Raw genomic sequence first — 25270 nt, forward strand, 5'->3', positions numbered from 1 at the left:
GGTCTTGTCGTCCAATTTCCAAACGAAATAAACATATTTGGTGCATCTTGGGAATTTATTCTGTTTGGCCAACAATTTCCAGTGATGCTGAGGACAACTGCAACATGTGAGTCAGTGGGTTGAAAAATATAGAACTTTGATGTTAAAGTTGAGCGGTCTCTGGACCAATGAGTTGTGATTGATGAAATGAATTGCAGTCTGGTGAGTGACGTCAGGCAGTTTATTCCTGCCTTTAGATAATCCATGAAGCCATTACAGCCAGTCAAAGTTTTGTATTCTTGTTTTATTGGGCCTCATTGTGGCTTGTAAATCTCTTTGAAGAGACACCTGCCTTTTTTTATATTTATGTATGTGTCACTTGGCTACTGAATTGTTTTATATTACACTAAGGTTGTTCAGTAGAACCTTTTGAGATTCAATTGAATTAACAATTATCTGTTGGCTCAAGCTTTTCAGAAAAAGTGAATAACATTGCAGCACATTATGGCATCACGTTTTAGACGAGATGATGAAACATCCTTGCCAACATTTTGAAGGTGTTGCTAAATCTCAAAATTTCCATGAACTACTTCCCTTTTCTTTCTCCACAAAGGTGTGTTTGTCAGGCTTTTGACAAACCGGTTAGATTTATATACTTATTTTTATTGATAGTGGTTCTGTTTACATTTTTAGTCAAAATAATAAAAAAGATAAAAACATATTACATATGTGTATGTGATTTGCTTCTCAATGCATTTTCTATACAAGTGGGAGCCTGATGAAAACGGATCAAACCCAGTCTGTGGACACATGTGTGGGCAGATGTTGAAGTGTGAAATTAAAATATCAATCAATTTAATTTGAAATCTTTATGCTGAATCCTCCTGTTTTCTGCTTGAGTCTCCCGAGAGGCGAAGGAAAAAGACCGGCTTACTCTTCAGGTAGATCAAAGAGATCTTTCCTGAGGAGAACGTACCACAATTCTATGACACATTCAGTACCTTTAGGTCCAGACTGACAGACTGAACCTTGAGGACACTGCTGGCAGGTGAGAATAAAAACGTTTTCACGCTCTCAGCAAAAGACATCCAGAATTTAGCTTGTGAAACATATTGTGATTTAATAGATCAGCATGGATTAGATGAGGTGTGTGATGACAGTTAATTTACATACATTTCCTTATATCTTTATTTAGCACATGCATATTTATTTGAATGATGAGTAAAAGACACCTATATTGATCTGGGTTCTACGTGTCAGTAGCTACGTCAGATCTCATATTTATACCACAAAGTATTTACAGAGATGTGCAAATCGATAAATGTGTCAAAATTGCAGTTTTATTCTGAAAACAAGATTCCAGACTCACACCGCAGATGTAACGTCACTTCCGGAAGGGGCGAGCAGTTATCTTGCGTTCAGATTCCGGTGTCGCTTTTTCGTTTCCATTTCAATTTTGTCAACGTATATTGTCTTGTTTGGTTAGTTTGTCTAAACTAAGCTTACTGGAAAGTCTCGGTAACACGGTAACCACATGACGCGTTTGTTTAAAGTTGTAAAGGGCCGGAGTTAGCCTAATTTAATAGTAGCTAACGTCAATGTTAGCTAATGTAGCTACCGTTAGCTCCTCGTGTTCTACTGCTGACCTCACGACCCTCTAGCTTGCAGGTACAGCGGCTCTTAACAAGCTTAACGTGACGTAGCCCGTTGACTGTTGCGGGGATTCAACACTTGTTTGGTTGACTTATAACATATAAACCGCAACAATAACGGAACCCTAATGGGAAAATGCCGATCAGATTGTGATACGTAGCAGACATGTTACTTGATCAATGTAACGCCCCACTGCAAATACTCAAAACAGGCATGATTACCCTGTTAAGATGATTGCAATATGTGAAAAACCGTTGCATATCAAGAGTAACAGGGAATCTGCATTATAATCACAATTATATTACTCAGGAATAAAAGATTTTATTATTTTAAAACTACAATTGAACTATTCTTCCATTTGTTGCTTTGTTATTGTACTTCCCTTTTTTAACGCAACACTGCAGGTTGCAGCTTTAACAAGAGGAAGTATCTATTTGTGAAACATGTTCGGTTATTCAGTATGCAGTAAGAGTTGCAGTAAGAGTAGAGGCACAAGCGGTCCAGTCATTTCTTACCTTAAGTGCCATTTTGTTTCAGGATGTCTAAACTTGAACGTTTAAATGCCCGAGTGGCCAAGCTACTGACCGAAGCGGTGCACGAGGTGCTGGGGGTGGTGAAGGAGACCGTGTCCGAGTACCAGGAGAAAACGGCCAGAACGCTGAGAGAGAACGAGAGTCTAAAGAGAAAGCTGCAGGAGCTGCAGGACGAGCTAACGAGATCGAGCATAGGTGGGTAACGCGTGTGATTGCCTTGAATCATGAATAATGTTGCTGTCCGGGTTGAAGTGTGTTACTCCAACAGTTCCTTCTTTTTGGTCTTGATTTCTCAGCTGCTCTACGTACAAGTAGTTCGTCACCTCAAGAAAGACGAGACGCGCCGAGTCAGGAGCGGGATTTGATGCTCGCTTTGAGGCAGGACCCGGACCTCCACCTCGCTGAGCAAAAACGCGTAGTCAGCCACCAACCCGTCAAGGATGTGAAGGAGGAATTGAAACCACAGGAGGCCTACAATAACGCCGAGCCACAAGCCGGGTGCAACTCGGCGCAAACTGCGGAGCGCTGCGTGGAACACAGACACGTGGTGACACGCGTTATTGAGGATGCATCGACCAGAGCGAACAGCGGATTCAGTGCCGCCGTGGCCGATACGGCGTGCGCCTCTCAGTGTGGCCCCTCGCTCGGGCTCAATCCGGGCATTATCAAGAGGGAGTACGAACCGACAGGCTGCGCGGCATCCGAGCCCTCGTCTCATCAACGGCAGTTCAGTGGGTGTGTGGATCTAAGCTGCAACTCGTCCCGTCAGACCTCTGCCGGGACGCACAGGTCACAGGTCGGTGCCGCGCCGCACGGACGCCTCACCGTGCACGGCAAACAAGCCACGCCGAGGAGGCACGGCTTTGCAAAAACCAACCGGGCCGCGTTCGACGGGAGAAGATTCCGGGTGGAGCACTTCGGGGGGGATGACGCCCACTCGTGTGTCGTATGCGGCAAGACGTTCAGCCGGGTGGGGAACTTGAGAATCCACCAGCGCTGTCACACGGGAGAGAAGCCGTATGGCTGCGTTCTGTGTGGGAGACGCTTCAGCCAGGCGGGAGACCTAAAGAAACACAAGAGGGTCCACACAGGGGAGAAACCGTACTACTGCAACCGGTGTGGAAAGAGCTTCAGTCGGGGGGAGAATCTGAAAAGACATCAGAAGATTCACGTCGGAGAGGTCTTACAGTTGCAATGAATGTCACGCCAGACTGACCAAAATCTGCACACTTTTTTTTTGTAGAACCTGTGAAGGATCTTTATGGGACTTTGCACTTAGTTTAAGAAATCGTTTCAATGATAACAAATATTGAAACTCTTTTGGAATCGTGGCTTGTGACAAAGAGTGTCCTGCTGTTCTGGTGTGTAGCCAGCTGTGTGCTTGTTACGCAACTCCTTTTGTGCTTGTAATGGCGATGCAACGTAGATGGTCATCATTTAACCACAACTAAAGCTAAAGCTTTACAGAGAGAGAAATGCACTGATCAGTACATCATTCTACAACACGATTTGGTTGTTTGTGGGATTTCACATCATGACGTTTTGAACAAACATGCTTAAAGGTCCTCCACAGCCATTAATTCAGGTGATTTTCAGTTTTTGTGGCTGAGACGATTTCAGGAATTCGTGGCATCTCTCTTTCTACCATCAGCTGTGTTCGACCGGTTAGTGCACCCAAAGATAGAACTCTTGTAATGCTAGTTAGTACGAAAACAAAACAACTGCAGGGATTTTAAGATAGGAATGAGTAAATTATACATTTAATTTAGCACCTTCAATTGTTAACTTATTTTTTCCAATGCATGACATAATCATTTAGTTTTCAAATAATACAGAAGGGAAACGTAATACAATAACATTTTAAATGCTGCATTAGTGCAGTTCTAGTTTGCTGTAAAAACGATAAATCCAGCATTTGGTAAAAAGAGCAGGTTAAAATATTGTAGGTAAATGAAAAAAATGAGTTATCTCACATTGTTAAATGATGAAGACAATTTAAACTTTTTAGAATGGGGGTTGCATGATTGTCTTTGAAATGTGATTTTCCAGAGTGATCAAAGCTCGCTGTGTGCTACATATACTTATTGCAACTCTTTTTGCCATTAATGATAAAAGCCAGGAAAATTGTTCATGCAGCAAAGCAATAAATTAATTTGTTATTACCACAAACGGCCAACTGAGCGTCTGTCACTCAAAGGCTTGTTTACGTACACACACGTTTCTTGTGTCATGGCTTTTTTTTATCGATAAGTAAAAACAGACTATTAATACAAAGCTGGAGTGTTATTTTCTTGACTTTACACCCCAGGAAGTAGTCCACGGTTCAATGCAAATGTCAACGATCCGTGTAGTGCACATGGCAGCATCCAAAATGTGCTTCACTCTAATTCAAGTCCACTACTTCATATTTTCTTAAATATAGACATGACGCACAATAGAAATAAAGGGGACAGGACAGGCCCCCCGTGTTATCTGGCACGAACCTGAAATGATCTCTATCAGGACGGACAGACTGCAATGGATGGCATGTGTACAGAATAAACAATGTAAATGATGTACAATACATTTAATTCCTCTAACAAATGATGCATATAATTGCAAGTAGCAGAACAAGTGTACGGCGGGACCACCACAGGGACAACCACCTTCCACAGAGGCTTCTGTGAGGAGGGAATCTCTGTTTATGAAGTGACTTCACAATGTTTTAGTGGTCTGCCCTCACCGTGGCAACCAGGAAGTGATTGACACACACTCACACACACACACACACACACACACAGGAGGAGGAAACCGAAACAACACCACACACTGCAAGAAAAAGGTTAGTAAAAAAGAACCATGTGGAAGAGAGATAAATAGTTCTGGCTCAGCAATTTCCTTCCAGTTAAAGTTACACGTTTTACAAACGACAACGAGTCGCCTAAAGCGCGTAAAGACGTCACCGCCTCAAACGGCACGCGGTCATTAATGGCGCTGCGGCCGGAATGTTTTCCGACGTGTCCTCGCGTGCGACTTAATAAGCTCGTTATGGCGAGGTATCCGCAAACCCGACGTAACCAGTAATTAATGGGTAACTACTCTAGGATAAGTTGTTGTTTCGTGTGTTGCGGTTCCAGGTCAAAGCTGCCCGTGATGTAGAAATGAAGATTCACGAGAGAATTGTCTCCTATTTTGAAGCTTGCACCTCCCAAGTGGACAAAGAAGGGTTCCTCCACAAGAAGGTAGGGAAATGTAGTGATCAAAATTTAAGTTTCTATTTTTGCCCCCTCAATGATTTACGAAGTGAATTGAGTTATTACACACCCAACCAGCCTTCAAAACAAAGTTACACACTGCGATACACAACAAAGATGTGGCATTCAAATATTACTCAACTAGAATTAATCATATTTAGGCAAATAAAAGTGCGGGAAATTTTAATTGAAACAAAAACACCTAACTACACTTTTTAGTTTTTCTCGTTGCTTGTGTCCCCACCAACTGTTGTGTAAGAAATTGAGCAAAGGACTCGTTTGTACACGAGTGAGTTAACCACAGATTGCGCCATTGCCTCGCAGGGCGAGAGAAAGACTTCCTATCAGAAGCGCTGGTTCGTGCTGAAGGGGAACCTCCTCTTCTACAAGGACCGGCCGGCCGACCGGGACGTGACAGGGGTGATTGTTCTGGAGGGCTGCACCGTCCAGCTGTGCGAGTCCGAGGAGCCGTTTGCCTTCTCGCTGGTGTGGGACGAACCGGGACTGCGGACGTACAAGTTTGCCGCCGAGGACCAGGCCGGTCAGGAGAGCTGGATCAAGGCCCTGCTGTCGGCCAACCACAGCTACCTGGCCCTGCTGCTGATGGACCTGGAGAAGAAGTACAGAGGTGAGGGGACGCGACGGGCTCCGCGTCTCGTTCTTCTCGGTCTGTGTCTGAGAGAAAGAAGCTTCTGTTCTAGAGGGGTCAGCTGTGCGAGGCCTCCCCCCCCCCCCCCCCCACTGTTTGTAGCCTGCACATCACACGCCATGCACATCGTGGGTGGCCGCAGGGTGCAGGCGTCGTGATCTCACGAGGTGACTTATTCTCGTACCGTTCTTGAGAACCTTTAGTTGCGTTTTAGGCCAGAGACCTTTTACTGCCAACGTCGTTATGGTAAAGCAAGAGTCATGGAGAAAGAGTCGCAGCCCTTTTTTTGAATCCTCTGATTTTGCTTGGCGGTTACTGTAAGAAGAAAGAAAAAGAGGGTAATGTAACTGTCTTCTCCAGATGCACTTGGCGAGTTCTCCGCTGAACCGGCCAACCCGTTCGTCATGCCGAACTTCAGCGCGGCAGAGGCGGGATACGCCGCGGCCCACCCGGCTGTGGGAGCAGGGCCGGGCTCCAGTCAGATGCTTCAACCCACGACCGTTTCCTACAAGGCGACCACCAGGAGATCCCCCAAGCTGTGGCCCAAGAGGAGCGCCAACGTCGAGCCCGCTGCGCCTCTGAAGGACTGGCCGGGGTTCTCTTCGGCCTCCAAGGAGGAGTTCACTAGGTTGCATGAAGATTTTGGAAAGGAGGTGAAGGAACTGATTGTTGAATGGTCAAAGAAGGACCAGGGCGCCGCTGGCGTTGAGGGTGAAAACTTAATCGATTTTGGAGAATAAGTCTGAAATGAAACCGTGTCTAAACTTTAATATCAACATATGTATATAGGATTTAGAACTACAGCATTTGTTGTTAGGATGTATTTGTCTATATATTCTTTGTAGAAAAACATACTGTTTATTTTTTACTATTTTGTTGATTTTTGTACCTTGATTTTGAACAAGAGGCCGCTCTCTAATTGATCTTTATCTCCTTGACAAGGTCCACCTGGTCTACCTACATACAGGTGAAACTCGAAAAATTACAATATCGTGCAAAAGCTCATTACTTTCAGTAATTCAACTTAAAAGGTGAAACTAATATATTATATAGACTCATTACATGCAAAGTAAGATATTTCAAGCCTTTATTTGGTATAATTATATATATATATACTAATAGTTTCACCTTTTAAGTTGAATTACTCAAAGTAATATGCTTTTGCACAATATTCAAATTTTTCGAGTTTCACCTGTATATCAACTCTGTCTGGCTGAGTATCATTAAAGAAAGAAACGTGACATTTCCTCAGATCTCATTGAAGTCTACTTGGCCTCAAGGATGAACTGATTCACAATGGACAGGTCACTGTGACCTCACAAAACATGGTTTTGGGGCACAACTCAGGAATTCACCAGCCAATTAAGACAATAAAATAATAATAAAATGTTTAAAAGGATGCAATGACCTTTTGGATTGATATGGATGTAAACTGAAACTGTTAAACCACAACATGGTAATTGTTCTGTGATACTCGTGTTAACTCAATACCAGAGTTTCTATGTGGATATCTAAATTATACTAAAATTGATCAGAAAGTCTCCCAAACTATGATTTTAAACCAGGTCCTAGCTCATCAAATAATAAATATAGTGGATAGGGAGGAGTGTGATGCCAACTTTGTGCCTTGCTAGTTTTTTATATCACGGTCAGTCTTGTACCAAGCCTTTTTAATCAGCAAAATGATCACCTAATTTCCCCATTTTGTGTGTATGCCATTGAATCAAAGTTCCAAATCCCTTATGCTTCATTACAGGCCAGTAACTGTAAAAAAACAGGCCTTATAGAAGAGAGAATGGTGTGTTTGGGGGGGGGTGGGGGGCTGCAGGGCTATTTGTGTCTCTACAGCTGTCTTGTTTTATGGACTTTAACAGAGCTCGGTCCCTCTGTCACCTTGAAGCCCATTCAGGAAGCGACGGCTTTGACGCCTACGACCTTCTTTCCTTTGGATTCAAATTTGGTTTCCCTCTTTACAAATAGCTAGGATTTAGTAATCAGCTGCAGGCTGTAGGATCAGAATAAATCAAGACAAGGGGAACCGGTCCCAAAGAACCGGTCCGCACTGTTCCTGGATTCCGACACATACCTTGGCTGTGCAGTGGTGTGATTGATGGCGGCCTGTGGAGCTCATATATGGAGTTCAGTGGGTGGGTTCGCTGCCCTGTTCTAAAGCAACTATACCGGGAGCCTCCAGGAGCACCCAGAATTAGTACACCCAAATCTGCTCATTTAGTCCAATCAGACTTTCTCACCCATGTGGTCTATGAATCGGGATTCTCGTTTACGCCGTTTCGCACCTCTACCAGACACAAAGAGACCAAGCAGACATGTAGACATTTTCCTTCGTTTTAAAGCAAACATAATTTGAAAGTATTTCCTGCCGCACGGTGTCGGTATTTGAGGACTGTTTACATTTCTCATTGAGGCAAGGTCGGTGCCTGATGAGGCCCGGTAGTCGCGTGTCATTGCTGGAACGCGACCAATATCCATCAGCCGACTGTTTTCAGGTTTCATGGCTGTTTATAAACCCGGCGGGCCACCAGTGATCTGGTAGCCGCCACGGACCTCGGACCAAACCTATCAAGTGGCCAGGTGATGACTTCAGGATATGTCAACCCCGAGCATATGTCGGCACCCTGTGCGGCTTTAGGCTGTTAATTGATGTTGATCCAATCCCTGTGTGTGTGTGTGTGTGTATCAATGAAGGAGTGGAGTCGCCGCACGCCGATGGTTTTCTACTCTCATGTTGGACATAGAAAAAAAAAGAACTAAAATAGCCACGAAAAGGGTTATCGAGAAGAGGAAGAAGACGTGTCCAGGGCCATACCAGCATGCCCTGTCAGTTTGGCCATATTAGTCCTCGGACGACGCCGAAGTCGGGGACTGTGTTGGCATTGAATTCACCTCATTCCAAGACCCCAGGGGCCTATTTGGAGCATCGGTAAACCGATCCGTCCCGGCCACCTCTGCACTCCTCCCCCTTTTCTCCTACTTTCCCTCGGGTCTGTTTCCCAGCCAAACCTGACGGTGAGGCTAAAGTTAGCCCCCCGCCGCGGGGCTAGTATAAAAGGACCCTGGGGTCCGTGCGTTCACGTCAGTCACATCCTCTTGGCGTAGGCTTCTCTTCTTGACCACCAACAACCCCAAAGAACTTGAGAGATGGTGAGTTCAGCCATGTGGCTTGAAAGGGATCTAGGGATGTAGGATGTTTGATGAGATTAGAGCCTCACTGATACATTTCTTGTCCGGATTACCAACAGACACAAACAACATCTCAGATTGTGGGTTTTCACCCAGTCTGAACTTTTTCTGCAGGCTTGAGCTAAACATCTACAAACTTGACTGTCATGAATTACTAGAATTCAAGATGTTTTGGGATCACCGGCTTACTATTAAATTCTCAAAATATTACATTTTACTTGACTCTGAATGGGATGATAGTTTTTACAATCAGTGTAATTTATTCATGGGGAAAAAATATATTTGTCATTAAATTATGTGATTTTGTTTGGCAATTTGGCAAACGCCACCAGATATATTAAATGAATTAGACTTTTTTTGAACATTGTTTCCTTGATCATAACTACAACAGCAATGGAGCAGTTACTGAAACTGGCACTTTCAGACTCATCCTTTTGTTTTTGATCTCTCATCTCCCAATTGTTTTTTGCTTGATTTATCCAAAATCACTGCAGCTTGTAGCGTATTCTCTTTGACTGATCATTTGTTTGTTCTTAAGTATATTTTACCTTTCATTTCCCAGGCACCCAAGAAGGCCAAGAGGAGGCAGCAGCAGGGCGAGGGTGGGTCCTCCAATGTGTTCTCCATGTTTGAGCAGAGCCAGATCCAGGAGTACAAGGAGGTAAAATTTCCTTCAATAACATCACTAGAACTTCCAAGCTAAAGTTTCCCAGCAGTATGGATTGGGGTCTCTGTGAAGTTAAAATACATTTCGTACAGTGCAATGACTGCATGCATCATTTGACCTCTGGAGCTATAGACCTTGGCTGTCTGCAGAGAAGCAGTAATGTCCCCCGTCAGCATGACAGGACACTAAATCACATTTTTTCCGACGACAGCGGGCACCTCTCCATTGGAGTCACTCAGTAATCCTCCTCAGAGACTTCAAACACTTGTTCTGTGACCCCACTGTAAAGCCGCCAGACAGCTGGTGGCTGTTTGTATTAAACAAAGCAGGAATAGAGAGACTCAAGGTACAAAGAACAATAAAACATCAGAGATCCTGAAGTTGAGTCTGCTGCCAGCCAAGAGGAACAAGATGTTGTTGTTGTTACTTCAAGAACCTCTTTAAAAAAATGTTACCACGAACTAGAACACCCCTGTTGTTCAGATCGCATGGTTCGCCCCTTCCGTTGTATTCTGGTACAGAGACAAGAGAATACAATGGTCTGGAATGACACGGGGGACATTGTGATCAGATTTAGTCGCAAGACAAAAAAAGGCAAGGGGTCATGGGGTGACTGCAGTAATTGATACCCTCTCCTTAAATGTCGCAATGGGCTTGTCTCGAATTCCGAGACCGTTTTAACACCTTCGAAATGACAAGTGGCCAACCAGCTGCCAAGTCCCAAAAGGTTTGCAAGGCCATCTTTGGTTTCACTGGGTGCTACGCCCAGCTATGCGGGGCGAGAGGTGGAGAGCGCATCCAAATTTACACGGTTACGTTGGCAGGCTATCCCCCCGGCAGACAATCGGCAGATGCAGGTCTTATGACCGGGACATGTGAGAAATGTGATCATCTCGATTTCCCCCTGTTTTAATTAAAGGTCATGCTTTGGCGGCTTCTGATTGGCACCCGAGGAGGCGGCGAATTCACTGCTGCCCCCAACAGATCCAACACATTTATATCTACCGACTGACCTCTCTCGTCTTACCTCACCGTCCCCGGCAGGCTTTCACAATCATCGACCAGAACAGAGATGGCATCATCAGCAAGGACGATCTCAGGGATGTGCTGGCCACCATGGGCCAACTGAATGTGAAGAATGAGGAGCTGGAGGCCATGGTGAAGGAGGCCAGCGGCCCCATCAACTTCACCGTCTTCCTGACCATGTTCGGCGAGAAGCTGAAGGGTGCGTGGATGCGTCCCCTCGCACAGCTCAAGCCAACATTGGTTTGATCTGTTTTCCTCATATTAGATGATTCAAATGAGTCAGGATTGATATTGAATCACCATCATTATTATAGTTGAGACTAATGGGTGCTTTTACTTCAGGCGCTGACCCCGAGGACGTTATCGTGACCGCATTCAAGGTGCTGGACCCTGAAGCCACGGGCTCTATCAAGAAGGAATTGTAAGGCCTTTGCTTTCACCTTCTATCACAACAGGCTTCGCTCTTCTTGGTCTTTAATCAAGATAAACCATCCGATGTTTCTTTCTCCAGCCTCGAGGAGCTGCTGACCACCCAGTGCGACAGGTTCACGCCTGAGGAGGTGGGCTAAAGCACCTTTGTCTCGCTGATGTTTCCGTCCCGTCTTCACTCGCTCAGGGTTCTGAGCCGCGTCTTTGTTCTCTCCCACGCAGATGACCAACCTGTGGGCCGCTTTCCCCCCCGATGTGGCCGGAAACGTGGACTACAAGAACATCTGCTACGTCATCACACACGGAGAGGAGAAGGAGGAGGAGTAAAACCCACCTCTCACCAAGATCGCCACCGCCGCCGCTGAAACCCCGCCCTCGACCCCTGCCCTCGACCCCGCCATCCACTCGCTGCCCTCCTCTCCGACCATTCGGCCCCCTCGCACACTTCCTCTGGCCCCCCCCGGCCCGCTTGCCAGCTCACTACGAAAAAGACTCAGTGAGAGGATTTGAAGGCTGTGGGGGTTGTTGGTGTGTGTGAGCACCGACAGGGGGACACGGGATTATTTGTAATAAAAATAAATAATCTTGTGGCACCAACACACTCTCCCTATCTCTGTCCCCGCCTGTTGTTGCTCCTTCTTTTTCCCCCATTGTTCATTCTGTCCTTCTGTGTTGAGGCCAACAGGCCATGCCTTCGTGCAGCACGTGTGCATGACGCGGTCCAGAAGAGTCCCTTACTTGAAACAAGTAAAAGCGGCCTGACACATGTGGTCTGTTAGTCTCAACCTGACACGGGAACGTTTGATGGAATTTGTCCTTCTGTCTGAGTCCACGGGAAAAGAGTGCGAGTACTAAACTATAATAGTTTGCCTACCCCGCTCTTAAATACGTTGCTCGTTATCTTAAACTCAGGAGGAAAGGGAAAAGTTGCAGCGAAAGATAGGTAAACACAATATTTTGAAGTTCAAAATCTTGTATTTTTTGGGAAAGAGATGGTTAAAGGCGGTGAGTGGGTAGTGAGAAATGAATTAACAAAAGTAAAAAGTCTTTGTTTGTGACTCTCCCACCTCTCGCTCACTGTTGTTTCCTCCTGTTGTGATCGTGTCTGACTGTAACAAATAAAGAAGTACAAATAAAATCAACTATCTTTCGTATCGCACTGTGTCTGTTGGTGTAAGTGGGGATGTGGACAATACTGTACCATGCATGGGGTGAAACATTATCACGGTGTGATTTGGGCAGCCTGCTTTCCAAAAGAGATCAAAAGAATGACATTTATTCACACAGTATCAACTTTATACTAACTGTGCAAGACGAAGGGACACAAAAATGGAAACCTAACACTTCAAAAATTATACTTTGTTAGGAGAAGCTAGTTCTTCACGAATTATATCCTGATTGTGATGGGAAATGGACAGAATGGAAATATTTGCATTCATTCTAATAATCCCATTTAATCTAACCTGACTTGATGAGTCATGGTTTATAAAATTAATGTGGATTTCATGCATTTTTTCCCCATTTGTGGCTGAAAACAAATGGAACAAATTCTGTGGTTGGATTTCATCGGGTTGGACTGAGGTACATAATGCCATGACATTAATCATTTTTCCCTATCCTGATACTACAGTAAAACAAATTCAAATCTGGATGGCAAATGGCCCGTGTGACAGATGATGGTGTGGCTTGTCATCTTTAACACTCACTGCTGCACACGCACTATTCAAATCCAGAGAACTGGCTAAAACACAGCTGTCGTATTGTCATTTGACACGGAGTGAGAGGCCTGCTTAAATGGTCAGTGTCTGTAGAGTGCCTTCAATTGATCAATACGACAGTGAAAGAAAGGTCTGGGCTTCCTCTTCTGTTAAAATGTCTTTCTCACTTAACATCACTGATGCAACAGCTCCTCTCTCTCTGTGTTCAGAACATCCCGAGGGACTCTTCTTCTTGTTGTGTGTCCTTGTTGTTTCGACTGTCTTTGCAATACCTGGAACTTTTGTGGTACTTTTGGACATATTTCAGAAAGGAAGAAAAGGAACCTCTTTGAGCCCCAATGATGTCTTCATGGCAAATCTCTGTCTCTTGGATGCAATGATTTTGGTCTCTTATTTCGTATACTTTGTTCCCTTGTCGAACAACGTTAACCTCAGATATGATAAAGTTATGTACTTCACAGCTGCACTCAATGTGTGTGGGAGGCCTCTCTTCATAACGTGTATCAGTCTGGACTGTTACCTGGCTGTGGTTCATCCTGTTACTTATCGGGTGAGAAAGAGTTTGACTCCCAGGATTCTGATGGCTGCTGTTGTTTGGACTGTGACGCTTGTTTTTGGAATTCTTTTTGTGGTTATAAATCAAGGAGATATGACTAAGGTTGTCCCGATCTCCTTTTTTGTATTCACTCTCCCTGTTGTTGGATTTTGTGACATCTCCATCCTCTGGACCCTAAAGAGATCCAAGCTTGGAGGAAAGGACATCCACCCACAGAAGAAGAAGGCTGCAAAGATCATCTTCAACCACATTCTTATTACTTTTCTTTCCTATCTTCCTCTACTTATTGCTCTGATCATGCACCTTCTTTTGAGCATGAATGAGAGTTTAATGTTTTGTCCTATGATGTTACCAGCGTTGGCTATCACTTTAATTGGAAACACAGTTTCACTCATCCTCCATTTGATCAGTCTGGGAAAACTTGACTGGCTAAAGATTGTACCAACTCCATAAGATATGTTCATGCCTTATAGAATGTAATGTAAGAATGTAGTACTTCATAGGCCACCATGTTTATAGGGACTGTATAAAATATATCCATCTAGAGTCATAGAAATTGAAAAAACACTTTGATATCTTAGATTTACAAACTAAGGAAAAATACTTTTTCACAGGTTCAAATAAAGCAGTGATTGATACTCTGCTTAGAACCACTTGATTTGCCTAAAAGGCGAATTCATTTTCCATTTGTAAAACACTGTTGTCACAGTAGAAAGTGACTGATGATGAATGAGTGTGTAAAGTTAGATAGCTAGAACAAATTTGTATATTTAAAGCATGAGACATTTCAACAGCGGAGAAGATGAAGGCTGTTACATCTATGGCTTCCTGTCATTTAAAAAAGGTTCTTATACATTAACTGGCAAACTTCACATTTTTAATATGAATCAGAAATATTTGATACACCTGTGACTTAAGTTTTATAATATCATTACCGTTACTACTAATGTTGTCATTATGATTATTGATTTTTCCTCATCAATTATTATTTTTTGAAATATTGCAATTTTGTTGTCATGATCAGATTCAAGTCTATCAACTACCTTTCCTTTAATATATGTGTATATTTTGTTTCAGTCTCACTACCATATGTTATAGTTATACACAAAAATCAATAGTTCAGTGAATCAAGACTGTGACGTGGATAAAAAAACAGGAAGTACAAATAATATACGACACGTTTGGCATACAAAATGAAAGTCCATTTTAAATGGACCTATACTGAATTTGCCAAAAAGTATTCTGGCAAAAACAAGGGATATTTCTTAAAGATATGTGGCATCCAAAATCATTAAAACTAAAGGTATAACTGAATGTTTTCATACTTAATATAAAACCGTCCATAAACGTCCACCGGTAAATGTTTTATTTTGAAAATGGCTGCCGGAAGCGGTTTTCGAGTGACACTTGAACCCTGATAAGACGACACGGGGACAGCGGGCGTAATGTAACTTTTCAACATCTCGGGCCCCGCTTCGTCACCACCAGCGACTAGGAAAGGCTCTCCGGTAATGTGGACCGTCGTCCCGCCGCCAGCGGACCCACCGCCATGGCCTCGGCGCAGTGTGTCCGGACCAGCTGCACCGGGGCTGCAGGGCTTCCAGTGCGTAGTAAAAAGTCTTTGTGACTCTCCCACCTCTGGCTCACTGTTGTTTCCTCCTGTTGTCATCGTGTCTGACTGTAACAAATAAAGAAGTACAAATAAAATCCACTATCTTTCGTATCACACTGTGTCTATTGGAGTAAGTGGGGATGTGGACGATACTGTACCATGCATGGGGTGAAACATTATCACGGTGGGATTTGGGCAGCCTGCTTTCAAAAAGAGATCAAAAGAATGACATTTATTCACACAGTATCACCTTTATACTAACTGTGCAAGACGAAGGGACACAAAAATGGAAACACCTAACACTACAAAGATTATACCTTGATAGGAGAAGCTAGTTCTTCACAAAAGAAATCCTGTGAGAGAAACTTGATCAAGGCATCTTTTGCAGTTTATACTTTTATTTCACAATGTGTTAGTGAGAGCATCTTGTCCCTCATCACTGCCCCATTCATCTGAATCACCATCAAAATAATCCAAAAACGGATGGTGAAATGGACAGAATGGAAATATTTGCATTCCCCATCCCATTTAATTTAACCTGACTTGTGTGTTTTTATTGTCATGGTTTTTTAAAATTAATGTGGATTTCATGCATTTTTTCCCCATTTGTGGCTGAAAACAAATGGAACAAATTCTGTGGTTGGATTTCATTGGGTTGGACTGAGGTACATAATGTCGTGACATTAATCATTGTTCCCTATCCTGATATTACAGTAAAACATATTCAAATCTGGATGAAAAATGGCCCGTGTGACATATGATGGTGTGGCTTGTCATCTTTAACACTCACTGCTGCACACGCACTATTCAAATCCAGAGAACTGGCTAAAACACAGCGGTTGTATTGTCATTTGACACGGAGTGAGAGGCCTGCTTAAATGGTCAGTGTCTGTAGAGTGCCTTCAATTGATCAATACGACAGTGAAAGAAAGGTGTGGGCTTCCTCTTCTGTTAAAATGTCTTTCTCACTTAACATCAGTAATGCAACAGCTCCGCTCTTTCTGTGTTCAGAACTTCCCGAGGGACTCATCCTCTTTTCATGTGTTCTTGTTGTTTCGACGGTCTTTGCAATACCTGGAACTTTTGTGGTACTTTTGGACATATTTCAGAAAGGAAGAAAAGGAACCTCTTTGACCCCCAATGATGTCTTCATGGCAAATCTCTGTCTCTTGGATGCAATGATTTTGGTCTCTTATTTCGTATACTTTGTTCCCTTGTCGAACAACGTTAACTTCAGATATGAAAAAGTTTTGTACTTCATAGCTCCACTCAATATGTGTGGGAGGCCTCTCTTCATAACGTGTATCAGTCTGGACTGTTACCTGGCTGTGGTTCATCCTGTTACTTATCGGGTGAGCAAGAGTTTGACTCCCAGGATTCTGATGGCTGCTGTTGTTTGGACTGTGACGCTTGTTTTTGGAATTCTTTTCGGGGTTACAAACGAAGGATATATGAGCAGGGTTGTCCAATTCTCCTTTTATGCATTCACTCTCCCTGTTGTTGGATTTTGTGACTCATGCGTCCTCTGGACCCTAAAGAGATCCAAGCTTGGAGGAAAGGACATCCACCCTCAGAAGAAGAAGGCTGCAAAGATCATCTTCAACCACATTCTTATTACTTTTCTTTCCTATCTTCCTCCATTAATTGCTGTGATGATGCGCCTTTTTTTGAACATTGATAGGAAAATACTGAATTGTCTTATAATGTTACCAGCGATGGCGATCACTTTAATTGGAAACACAGTTTCACTCATCCTCCATTTGATCAGTCTGGGAAAACTTGACTGGCTAAAGATTGTACCAGCTCTATAAGATATGTTCATGCCTTATAGAATGTAATGTAAGAATGTGGAAGGAAAGAGGAAAAAAATACTTTTTCACAGGTTCAAATAAAGCAGTGATTGATACTCTGCTTAGAACCACTTGATTTGCCTAAAAGGCGAATTCCTTTTCCATTTGCAAAACACTGTTGACACAGTAGAAAGTGACTGGTGATGAATGAGTGTGTAAAGTTAGATAGTTAGAACACATTTGTATATTTAAAGCATGAGACATTTCAACAGCGGAAAAGATGAATAATGTTACATCTATGGCTTCCTGGCATTTAAAAATTTCAGTACGTAGTAAAAAGTCTTTGTGACTCTCCCACCTCTCGCTCACTGTTGTTTCCTCCTGTTGTGATCGTGTCTGACTGTAACAAATAAAAAAGTACAAATAAAATCCACTATCTTTTGTATCACACTGTGTCTGTTGGTCTAAGTGGGGATGTGGACGATACTGTACCATGCATTACATTACATGTCATTTAGCTGACGCTTTTATCCAAAGCGACTTACAATAAGTGCATTTCCACATAAGGATACAAACTCAGAAGAACAAGTAACAAGAAAGTACAATTTTCATCAGATAAGCAGTTTCAAACATGTTATAGAAAAGTGCCATTATAAATACAATTTAAGTGCTACCATTTGTTAGTGCTACGGTCTGCTAGTGTTTTAGTTAAGGTAGAGTCTAAAGAGGTGTGTCTTGAGTTTTCGGCGGAAGATGTAGAGGCTCTCTGCAGTCCTGATGTCATCAGAGAGCTCCTTCCACCATCTGGGAGCCAGGACGAGGAAGAGTCGCAATCTCGCAGAGTGCTTTTCTCTCAGTGATGGAGGAACAAGCAGCTTTGCAGATGCAGAGCGGAGTGTGCGGGTTGGGATGTAGGGTTTCACCATGTCCTGGATGTAGACTGGACCCGATCCATTCACAGCATGGTACGTGAGAACCAATGTTTTGAACTGGATGCGGGCAGCCACTGGTAACCAGTGAAGATAACGAAGAAGTGGTGTGGTGTGGGAGTATTTCGGAAGGTTGAAGACCAGTCGAGCTGCTGCATTCTGGATGAGCTGCAGTGGTCGATTGGCGGCAGCAGGGAGACCTGCCAGGAAAGAGTTACAGTAGTCAAGGCGGGAGATGACAAGAGCCTGAATCAGTACCTGCGCCGCCTTCTGAGTGAGAAGGGGTCGTATTCTCCTGATGTTGTAGAGCGTGTATCTACAGGATCGTGTTGTCGCTGTGATGTTGGCAGTCAGGGAGAGTTGGGAGTCGAGTGTCACGCCGAGGTTCCTAGCAGTCAGAGTGGGCGTTAACACGGAGTCGCCAAAGTTAACAGTCAAGTCCTGAGTGGAAGAGTTTTTTCCGGGGAAGAAAAGTGGTTCCGTCTTGTCGGGGTTGATCTTCAGGTGGTGAGCGGACATCCACTGGGAGATGTCAGTCAGACATGCAGAGATTGAGAGAGTGTCTGAGTCGGGGAAAGAGAGAGTTAGTTGGGTGTCGTCGGCATAGCTGTGATAGGAAAAACCATGCCTGCGAATGACGGAGCCAAGAGAGTTAGTGTAGATTGAGAAAAGGAGGGGACCAAGGACGGAGCCCTGAGGAATTCCACTACTAAGAGAACAAGGTTCCGATACTGATCTTCTCCACGTTACTCTGTAGGTACGGCCGTCAAGGTAGGATGAGAGAAGAGAGAGCGCAGAACCTGTTACACCAAGTTCCTGAAGGGCGGAGATAAGGATCTTGTGGTTTACTGTGTCGAATGCTGCAGAAAGGTCCAGAAGGATGAGGACGGAGGAGAGAGAGGCGGCTCTAGCAGCGTGGAGTTGCTCTGAGATCGCGAGGAGAGCAGTTTCTGTGGATGCATGGGGTGAAACATTATCACGATGTGATTTGGGCAGCCTGCTTTCAAAAAGAGATCAAAAGAATGACATTTCTCCACACAGTGTCAACGTTATACTAACTGTGCAAAACGAAGGGACACAAAAATGGAAACACCTAACACTAGAAACTGTGTGAAAGTACAATTTAAGTGGTAAGATTTGTTAGTACTACGGTTTGCTAGTGTTTTAGTCAAGGTAGAGTCTAAAGAGGTGTGTCTTGAGTTTTCGGGGGAAGATGTAGAGGCTCTCTGCAGTCCTGATGTCATCAGAGAGCTCATTCCACCATCTGGGAGCCAGGACAGCGAAGAGTCGCGATCTCGCAGCTCGACTGGTCTTTAACCTTTCTAATTTCTCCCACACTAAACAACTTCTCCGCTGTCTTCACTGGTTACCAGTGGCTGCCCGCTTCCAGTTCAAAACATTGGTTCTCATGTTCTATGAATGGATCGGGTCCAGTCTACATCCGGGACATGGTCAAACCCTCCATCCCAACCCCTACACTCCGCTTTGCATCTGCAAAGCTGCTTGTTTCCTCCCTCTCTGAGAGAAAAGCACTCGGCGAGATTGTGACTCTTTGCTGTCCTGGCTCACAGATGGTGGAACAAGCTCTCTGATGACATCAGGACTGCAAAAAGTCTTCACATTGTTTCCCGAAAACTCAAGACACACTTCTTTAGACAATACCTTGATTAAAACACTAACAAAATGTAGCAATCAAATTGTACTTATAATGGCACTTATCTATAACATGTTTTGAAACTGCTTATTTGACAAAAATGGCACTTTCTTGTTACTCTTAGTTTGTATCTCGCTTGTAAGTCGCTTTAATTAAAAGCGTCAGCTAAATGACATGTAATGTAATGAAATAATAAAATTAATGTGGATTTTATGAATTTTGTCCCCATTTGTGGCTAAAAAACAAATGGAACATATTCTGTGGTTCGATTTCATTCGGTTGACAGTGTGACAGATGATGGTGCGGCTTGTCATCTTTAACACTCACTGCTGCACACGCACTATTCAAATCCAGAGAACTGGCTAAAACACAGCGGTCGTATTGTCATTTGACACGGAGTGAGAGGCCTGCTTAAATGGTCAGTGTCTGTAGAGTGCCTTCAGTTGATCAATACGACGGTGAAAGAAAGGTCTGGGCTTCCTCTTCTGTTAAAATGTCTTTCTCACTTAACATCACTAATGCAACAGCTCCTCTCTCTCCGTGTTCAGAACATCCCGAGGGACTCTTCTTCTGGTTGTGTGTCGTTGTTGTTTCGACTGTCTTTGCAATACCTGGAACTTTTGTGGTACTTTTGGACATATTTCAGAAAGGAAGAAAAGGAACCTCTTTGACCCCCAATGATGTCTTCATGGCAAATCTCTGTCTCTTGGATGCAATGATTTTGGTCTCTTATTTCGTATACTTTGTTCCCTTGTCGAACAACGTTAACCTCAGGTATGAAAAAGTTATATACTTCACAGCTCCACTCAATATGTGTGGGAGGCCTCTCTTCATAACGTGCATCAGTCTGGACTGTTACCTGGCTGTGGTTCATCCTGTTACTTATCGGATGAGAAAGAGTTTGACTCCCAGGATTCTGATGGCTGCTGTTGTTTGGACTGTGACGTTTGTTTTTGGAATAATTTTTGTGGTTATAAATCAAGGAGATATAACTAAGGTTGTCACAATCACGGTTTTTGCTTTCACTCTCCCTGTTGTTGGATTTTGTGACTCCTGCATCCTCTGGACCCTAAAGAGATCCAAGCTTGGAGGAAAGGACATCCACCCCCAGAAGAAGAAGGCTGCAAAGATCATCTTCAACCACGTTCTAATTACTTTTTTTTCCTACCTTCCTCAACTTATTGCTTTAATGATGCGCCTTTTTTTGAGCTTAGATAAGATTTTAATGTATTGTCTTATGATGTTACCAGTGATGGCTATCACTTTAATTGGAAACACAGTTTCACTCATCCTCCATTTGATCAGTCTGGGAAAACTTGACTGGCTAAAGATTGTACCAGCTCCATAAGATATTTTCATGCCTTATATAATGTAATGTAAGATTGTAATACTTCATAGACCACCATGTTTATAGGGACTGTATATAATATATCCATCTAGTCATAGAAATTGAAAAACACGTTGATGTCTTAGATTTACAAACAAAGGAAAAATACTTTTTTCCAGGTTCAGGTGATTGATACTCTGCTTAGAACCACTTAATTTGCCTAAAAGACGAATTCCTTTTCCAATTGCTAAACACTGTTGACACAGTAGAAAGTGACTGGTGATGAATGAGTGTGTAAAGTTAGATAGCTAGAACAAATTTGTATATTTAAAGCATGAGACATTTCAACAGCGGAGAAGATGAATGCTGTTACATCTATGGCTTCCTGGTATTTAAAAAAGGTTCTTATACATTAACTGGCAAACTTCACATTTTTTATATGAATCAGAAATGTTTGATACACCTGTGATTTAAGTGTCATCTTGTCATTACCGTTACTACCAATGTTGTTGTTATGATTATTGTTTTTCATCATCAATTTTTGTTTGTATTATTGTAATTTCGTTGTTATGACCAGATTCAAGTCTATCATCTACATATACTTTAATATATGTGTGTATTTTGTTTCAGTCTCACTACCATATGTTATAGAAATACACAAAAATAAATAGATCAGTGAATCGTGACTGACGTGGAGAAAAAAAACGGAAGTACAAATAATAAACGAAACATTACGCATACAAATAAAAGTCTGTATTAATGGGCCGGTACTGAATTTGGCAATAAAGTATTCTCGCAAAAACAAGGGATATTTCTCAAATATATGGGGATGTATGGTTTCGAACATATTTAACACTACAGATATAACTGAATGTTTTTGTACTTAATATAAAACAGTCCATAAACGTCCACCGGTGAATGTTTTATTTTGAAAATCGCAGTCGGAAGCGGTTTTCGAGTGTGACATTTGACCCCTGACAAGACGACACGGGGACAGCGGGCGTAATGTAACTTTTCAACATCTCGGGCCCCGCTTCGTCACCACCAGCGACTAGGTAAGGCTCTCCGGTAATGTGGACCGTCGTCCCGCCCCCAGCGGACCCACCGCCATGGCCTCGGCGCAGTGTGTCCGGACCAGCTGCACCGGGGCTGCAGGGCTTCCAGTGCGTAGTAAAAAGTCTTTGTGACTCTCCCACCTCTGGCTCACTGTTGTTTCCTCCTGTTGTGATCGTGTCTGACTGTAACAAATAAAGAAGTACAAATAAAATCCACTATCTTTCGTATCGCACTGTGTCTGTTGGTGTAAGTGGGGATGTGGACGATACTGTACCATGCATGGGGTGAAACATTATCACGGTGGGATTTGGGCAGCCTGCTTTCCAAAAGAGATCAAAAGAATGACATTTATTCACACAGTATCAACTTTATACTAACTGTGCAAGACGAAGGGACACAAAAATGGAAACACCTAACACTACAAAGATTATACCTTGATAGGAGAAGCTAGTTCTTCACAAAAGAAATCCTGTGAGAGAAACTTGAGCAAGGCGTCTTTTGCAGTTTATACTTTTATTTCACAATGTGTTAGTGAGAGCATCTTGTCCCTCATCACTGCCCCATTAATCTGAATCACCATCAAAATAATCCAAAAACGGATGGTGAAATGGACAGAATGGAAATATTTGCATTCCCCATCCCATTTAATTTAACCTGACTTGTGTGTTTTTATTGTCATGGTTATTAAAATTAATGTGGATTTCATGCATTTTTTCCCCATTTGTGGCTGAAAACAAATGGAACAAATTCTGTGGTTGGATTTCATTCGGTTGGACTGAGGTACATAATGTCATGACATTAATCATTGTTCCCTATCCTGATATTACAGTAAAACAAATTCAAATCTGGATGGCAAATGGCCCGTGTGACAGATGATGGTGTGGCTTGTCATCTTTAACACTCAGTGCTGCACACGCACTATTCAAATCCAGAGAACTGGCTAAAACACAGCGGTCGTATTGTCATTTGACACGGAGCGAGAGGCCTGCTTAAATGGTCAGTGTCTGTAGAGTGCCTTCAATTGATCAATACGACAGTGAAAGAAAGGTCTGGGCTTCCTCTTCTGTTAAAATGTCTTTCTCACTTAACATCACTGATGCAACAGCTCCTCTCTCTCCGTGTTCAGAACATCCCGAGGGACTCTTCTTCTTGTTGTGTGTCGTTGTTGTTTCGACTGTCTTTGCAATACCTGGAACTTTTGTGGTTCTTTTGGACATATTTCAGAAAGGAAGAAAAGGAACCTCTTTGAGCCCCAATGATGTCTTCATGGCAAATCTCTGTCTCTTGGATGCAATGATTTTGGTCTCTTATTTCGTATACCTTGTTGCCTTGTCGAACAACGTTAACCTCAGGTATGATAAAGTTATATACTTCACAGCTCCACTCTATGTGTGTGGGAGGCCTCTCTTCATAACGTGTATCAGTCTGGACTGTTACCTGGCTGTGGTTCATCCTGTTACTTATCGGGTGAGAAAGAGTTTGACTCCCAGGATTCTGATGGCTGCTGTTGTTTGGACTGTGACGCTTGTTTTTGGAATTCTTTTCGGGGTTACAAATGAAGGAGATATGAGCAGGGTTGTGCAATTCTCCTTTTATGCATTCACTCTCCCTGTTGTTGGATTTTGTGACTCATGCGTCCTCTGGACCCTAAAAAGATCCAAACTTGGAGGAAAGGACATCCACCCTCAGAAGAAGAAGGCTGCAAAGATCATCTTCAACCACATTCTTATTACTTTTTTTTCCTATCTTCCTCCATTAATTGGTGTGATGATGCGCTTTATTGGGCAGTTAGATATAATGATACTGATGTGTCTTGTGATGATACCAGCTATTTCTATCACTTTAATAGGAAACACAGTTTCACTCATCCTCCATTTGATCAGTCTGGGAAAACTTGACTGGCTAAAGATTGCACCAACTCCATAAGATATGTTCATGCCTTATAGAATGTAGTGTAAGAATGTAGTACTTCATAGGCCACCATGTTTATAGGGACTGTATAAAATATATCCATCTAGAGTCATAGAAATTGAAAAAACACTTTGATGTCTTGGATTTACAAACAGAGGAAAAATACTTTTTCACAGGTTCAAATGATGCAGTGATTGATACTCTGCTTAGAAACGCTTAATTTGCCTAAAAGACGAATTCCTTTTCCAATTGCTAAACACTGTTGACACAGTAGAAAGTGACTGGTGATGAATGAGTGTGTAAAGTTAGATAGCTAGAACAAATTTGTATATTTAAAGCATGAGACAACAGCGGAGAAGATGAATGCTGTTACATCTATGGCTTCCTGGTATTTAAAAAAGGTTCTTATACATTAACTGGCAAACTTCACATTTTTTATATGAATCAGAAATGTTTGATACACCTGTGATTTAAGTGTCATCTTGTCATTACCGAATGTTTTATTTTGAAAATCGCAGTCGGAAGCGGTTTTCGAGTGTGACATTTGACCCCTGACAAGACGACACGGGGACAGCGGGCGTAATGTAACTTTTCAACATCTCGGGCCCCGCTTCGTCACCACCAGCGACTAGGAAAGGCTCTCCGGTAATGTGGACCGTCGTCCCGCCCCCAGCGGACCCACCGCCATGGCCTGGGCGCAGTGTGTCCGGACCAGCTGCACCGGGGCTGCAGGGCTTCCAGTGCAAAGTAAAAAGTCTTTGTGACTCTCCCACCTCTGGCTCACTGTTGTTTCCTCCTGTTGTCATCGTGTCTGACTGTAACAAATAAAGAAGTACAAATAAAATCAACTATCTTTCGTATCACACTGTGTCTGTTGGAGTAAGTGGGGATGTGGACGATACTGTACCATGCATGGGGTGAAACATTATCACGGTGGGATTTGGGCAGCCTGCTTTCCAAAAGAGATCAAAAGAATGACATTTATTCACACAGTATCAACTTTATACTAACTGTGCAAGACGAAGGGACACAAAAATGGAAACACCTAACACTAGAAAAATTATACCTTGATAGGAGAAGCTAGTTCTTCACAAAAGAAATCCTGTGAGAGAAAGTTGAGCAAGGCATCTTTTGCAGTTTATACTTTTATTTCACAATGTGTTAGTGAGAGCATCTTGTCCCTCATCACTGCCCTATTAATCTGAATCACCATCAAAATAATCCAAAAACGGATGGTGAAATGGACAGAATGGAAATATCTGCATTCCCCATCCCATATAATCTAACCTGGTTTGATGTGTTTTTATTGTCATGGTTTTTTTAAATTAATGTGGATTTCATGCATTT

At 43.0% G+C, this 25270-nt stretch overlaps 2 protein-coding genes across 3 annotated transcripts; both read left to right on the forward strand.

Annotated features, from left to right (window-relative positions):
- Nucleotides 1-1370: 1370 nt before the first annotated feature.
- On the forward strand, nt 1371-7728 carry LOC119212685 (sesquipedalian-1-like). 2 transcript variants are annotated; one of them, XR_009942868.1, is made up of 4 exons: nt 1371-1647; nt 2170-2360; nt 2462-4986; nt 5723-5842. XR_009942868.1 is itself a non-coding variant. In XM_037463390.2 (4 exons), the coding sequence occupies exons 2-4, from the start codon at nt 5306-5308 to the stop codon at nt 6785-6787; spliced, it is 765 nt and encodes a 254-aa protein (XP_037319287.2). In that variant the 5' UTR covers nt 4824-4986; nt 5282-5305; the 3' UTR covers nt 6788-7728. The 2 variants fall into 2 exon arrangements, 1 of the variants encoding a protein (XP_037319287.2); XM_037463390.2 differs by lacking the exons at nt 1371-1647; nt 2170-2360 and adding exons at nt 5282-5386; nt 6408-7728 and having other exon boundaries at nt 4824-4986; nt 5723-6026.
- A 1337-nt stretch (nt 7729-9065) lies between these two features.
- Nucleotides 9066-12524, forward strand: mylpfb (myosin light chain, phosphorylatable, fast skeletal muscle b). Its single transcript, XM_037463403.2, has 6 exons — nt 9066-9209; nt 9811-9909; nt 10960-11140; nt 11284-11362; nt 11453-11501; nt 11593-12524. Exons 1-6 carry the CDS (start codon nt 9207-9209, stop codon nt 11695-11697), a joined length of 516 nt encoding a protein of 171 aa, XP_037319300.1. The 5' UTR covers nt 9066-9206; the 3' UTR covers nt 11698-12524.
- Nucleotides 12525-25270: the final 12746 nt, after the last annotated feature.

The sequence above is a fragment of the Pungitius pungitius genome, chromosome 21 (genome assembly GCF_949316345.1).
Source record: "Pungitius pungitius chromosome 21, fPunPun2.1, whole genome shotgun sequence".
Lineage (NCBI taxonomy): Eukaryota > Metazoa > Chordata > Actinopteri > Perciformes > Gasterosteidae > Pungitius > Pungitius pungitius.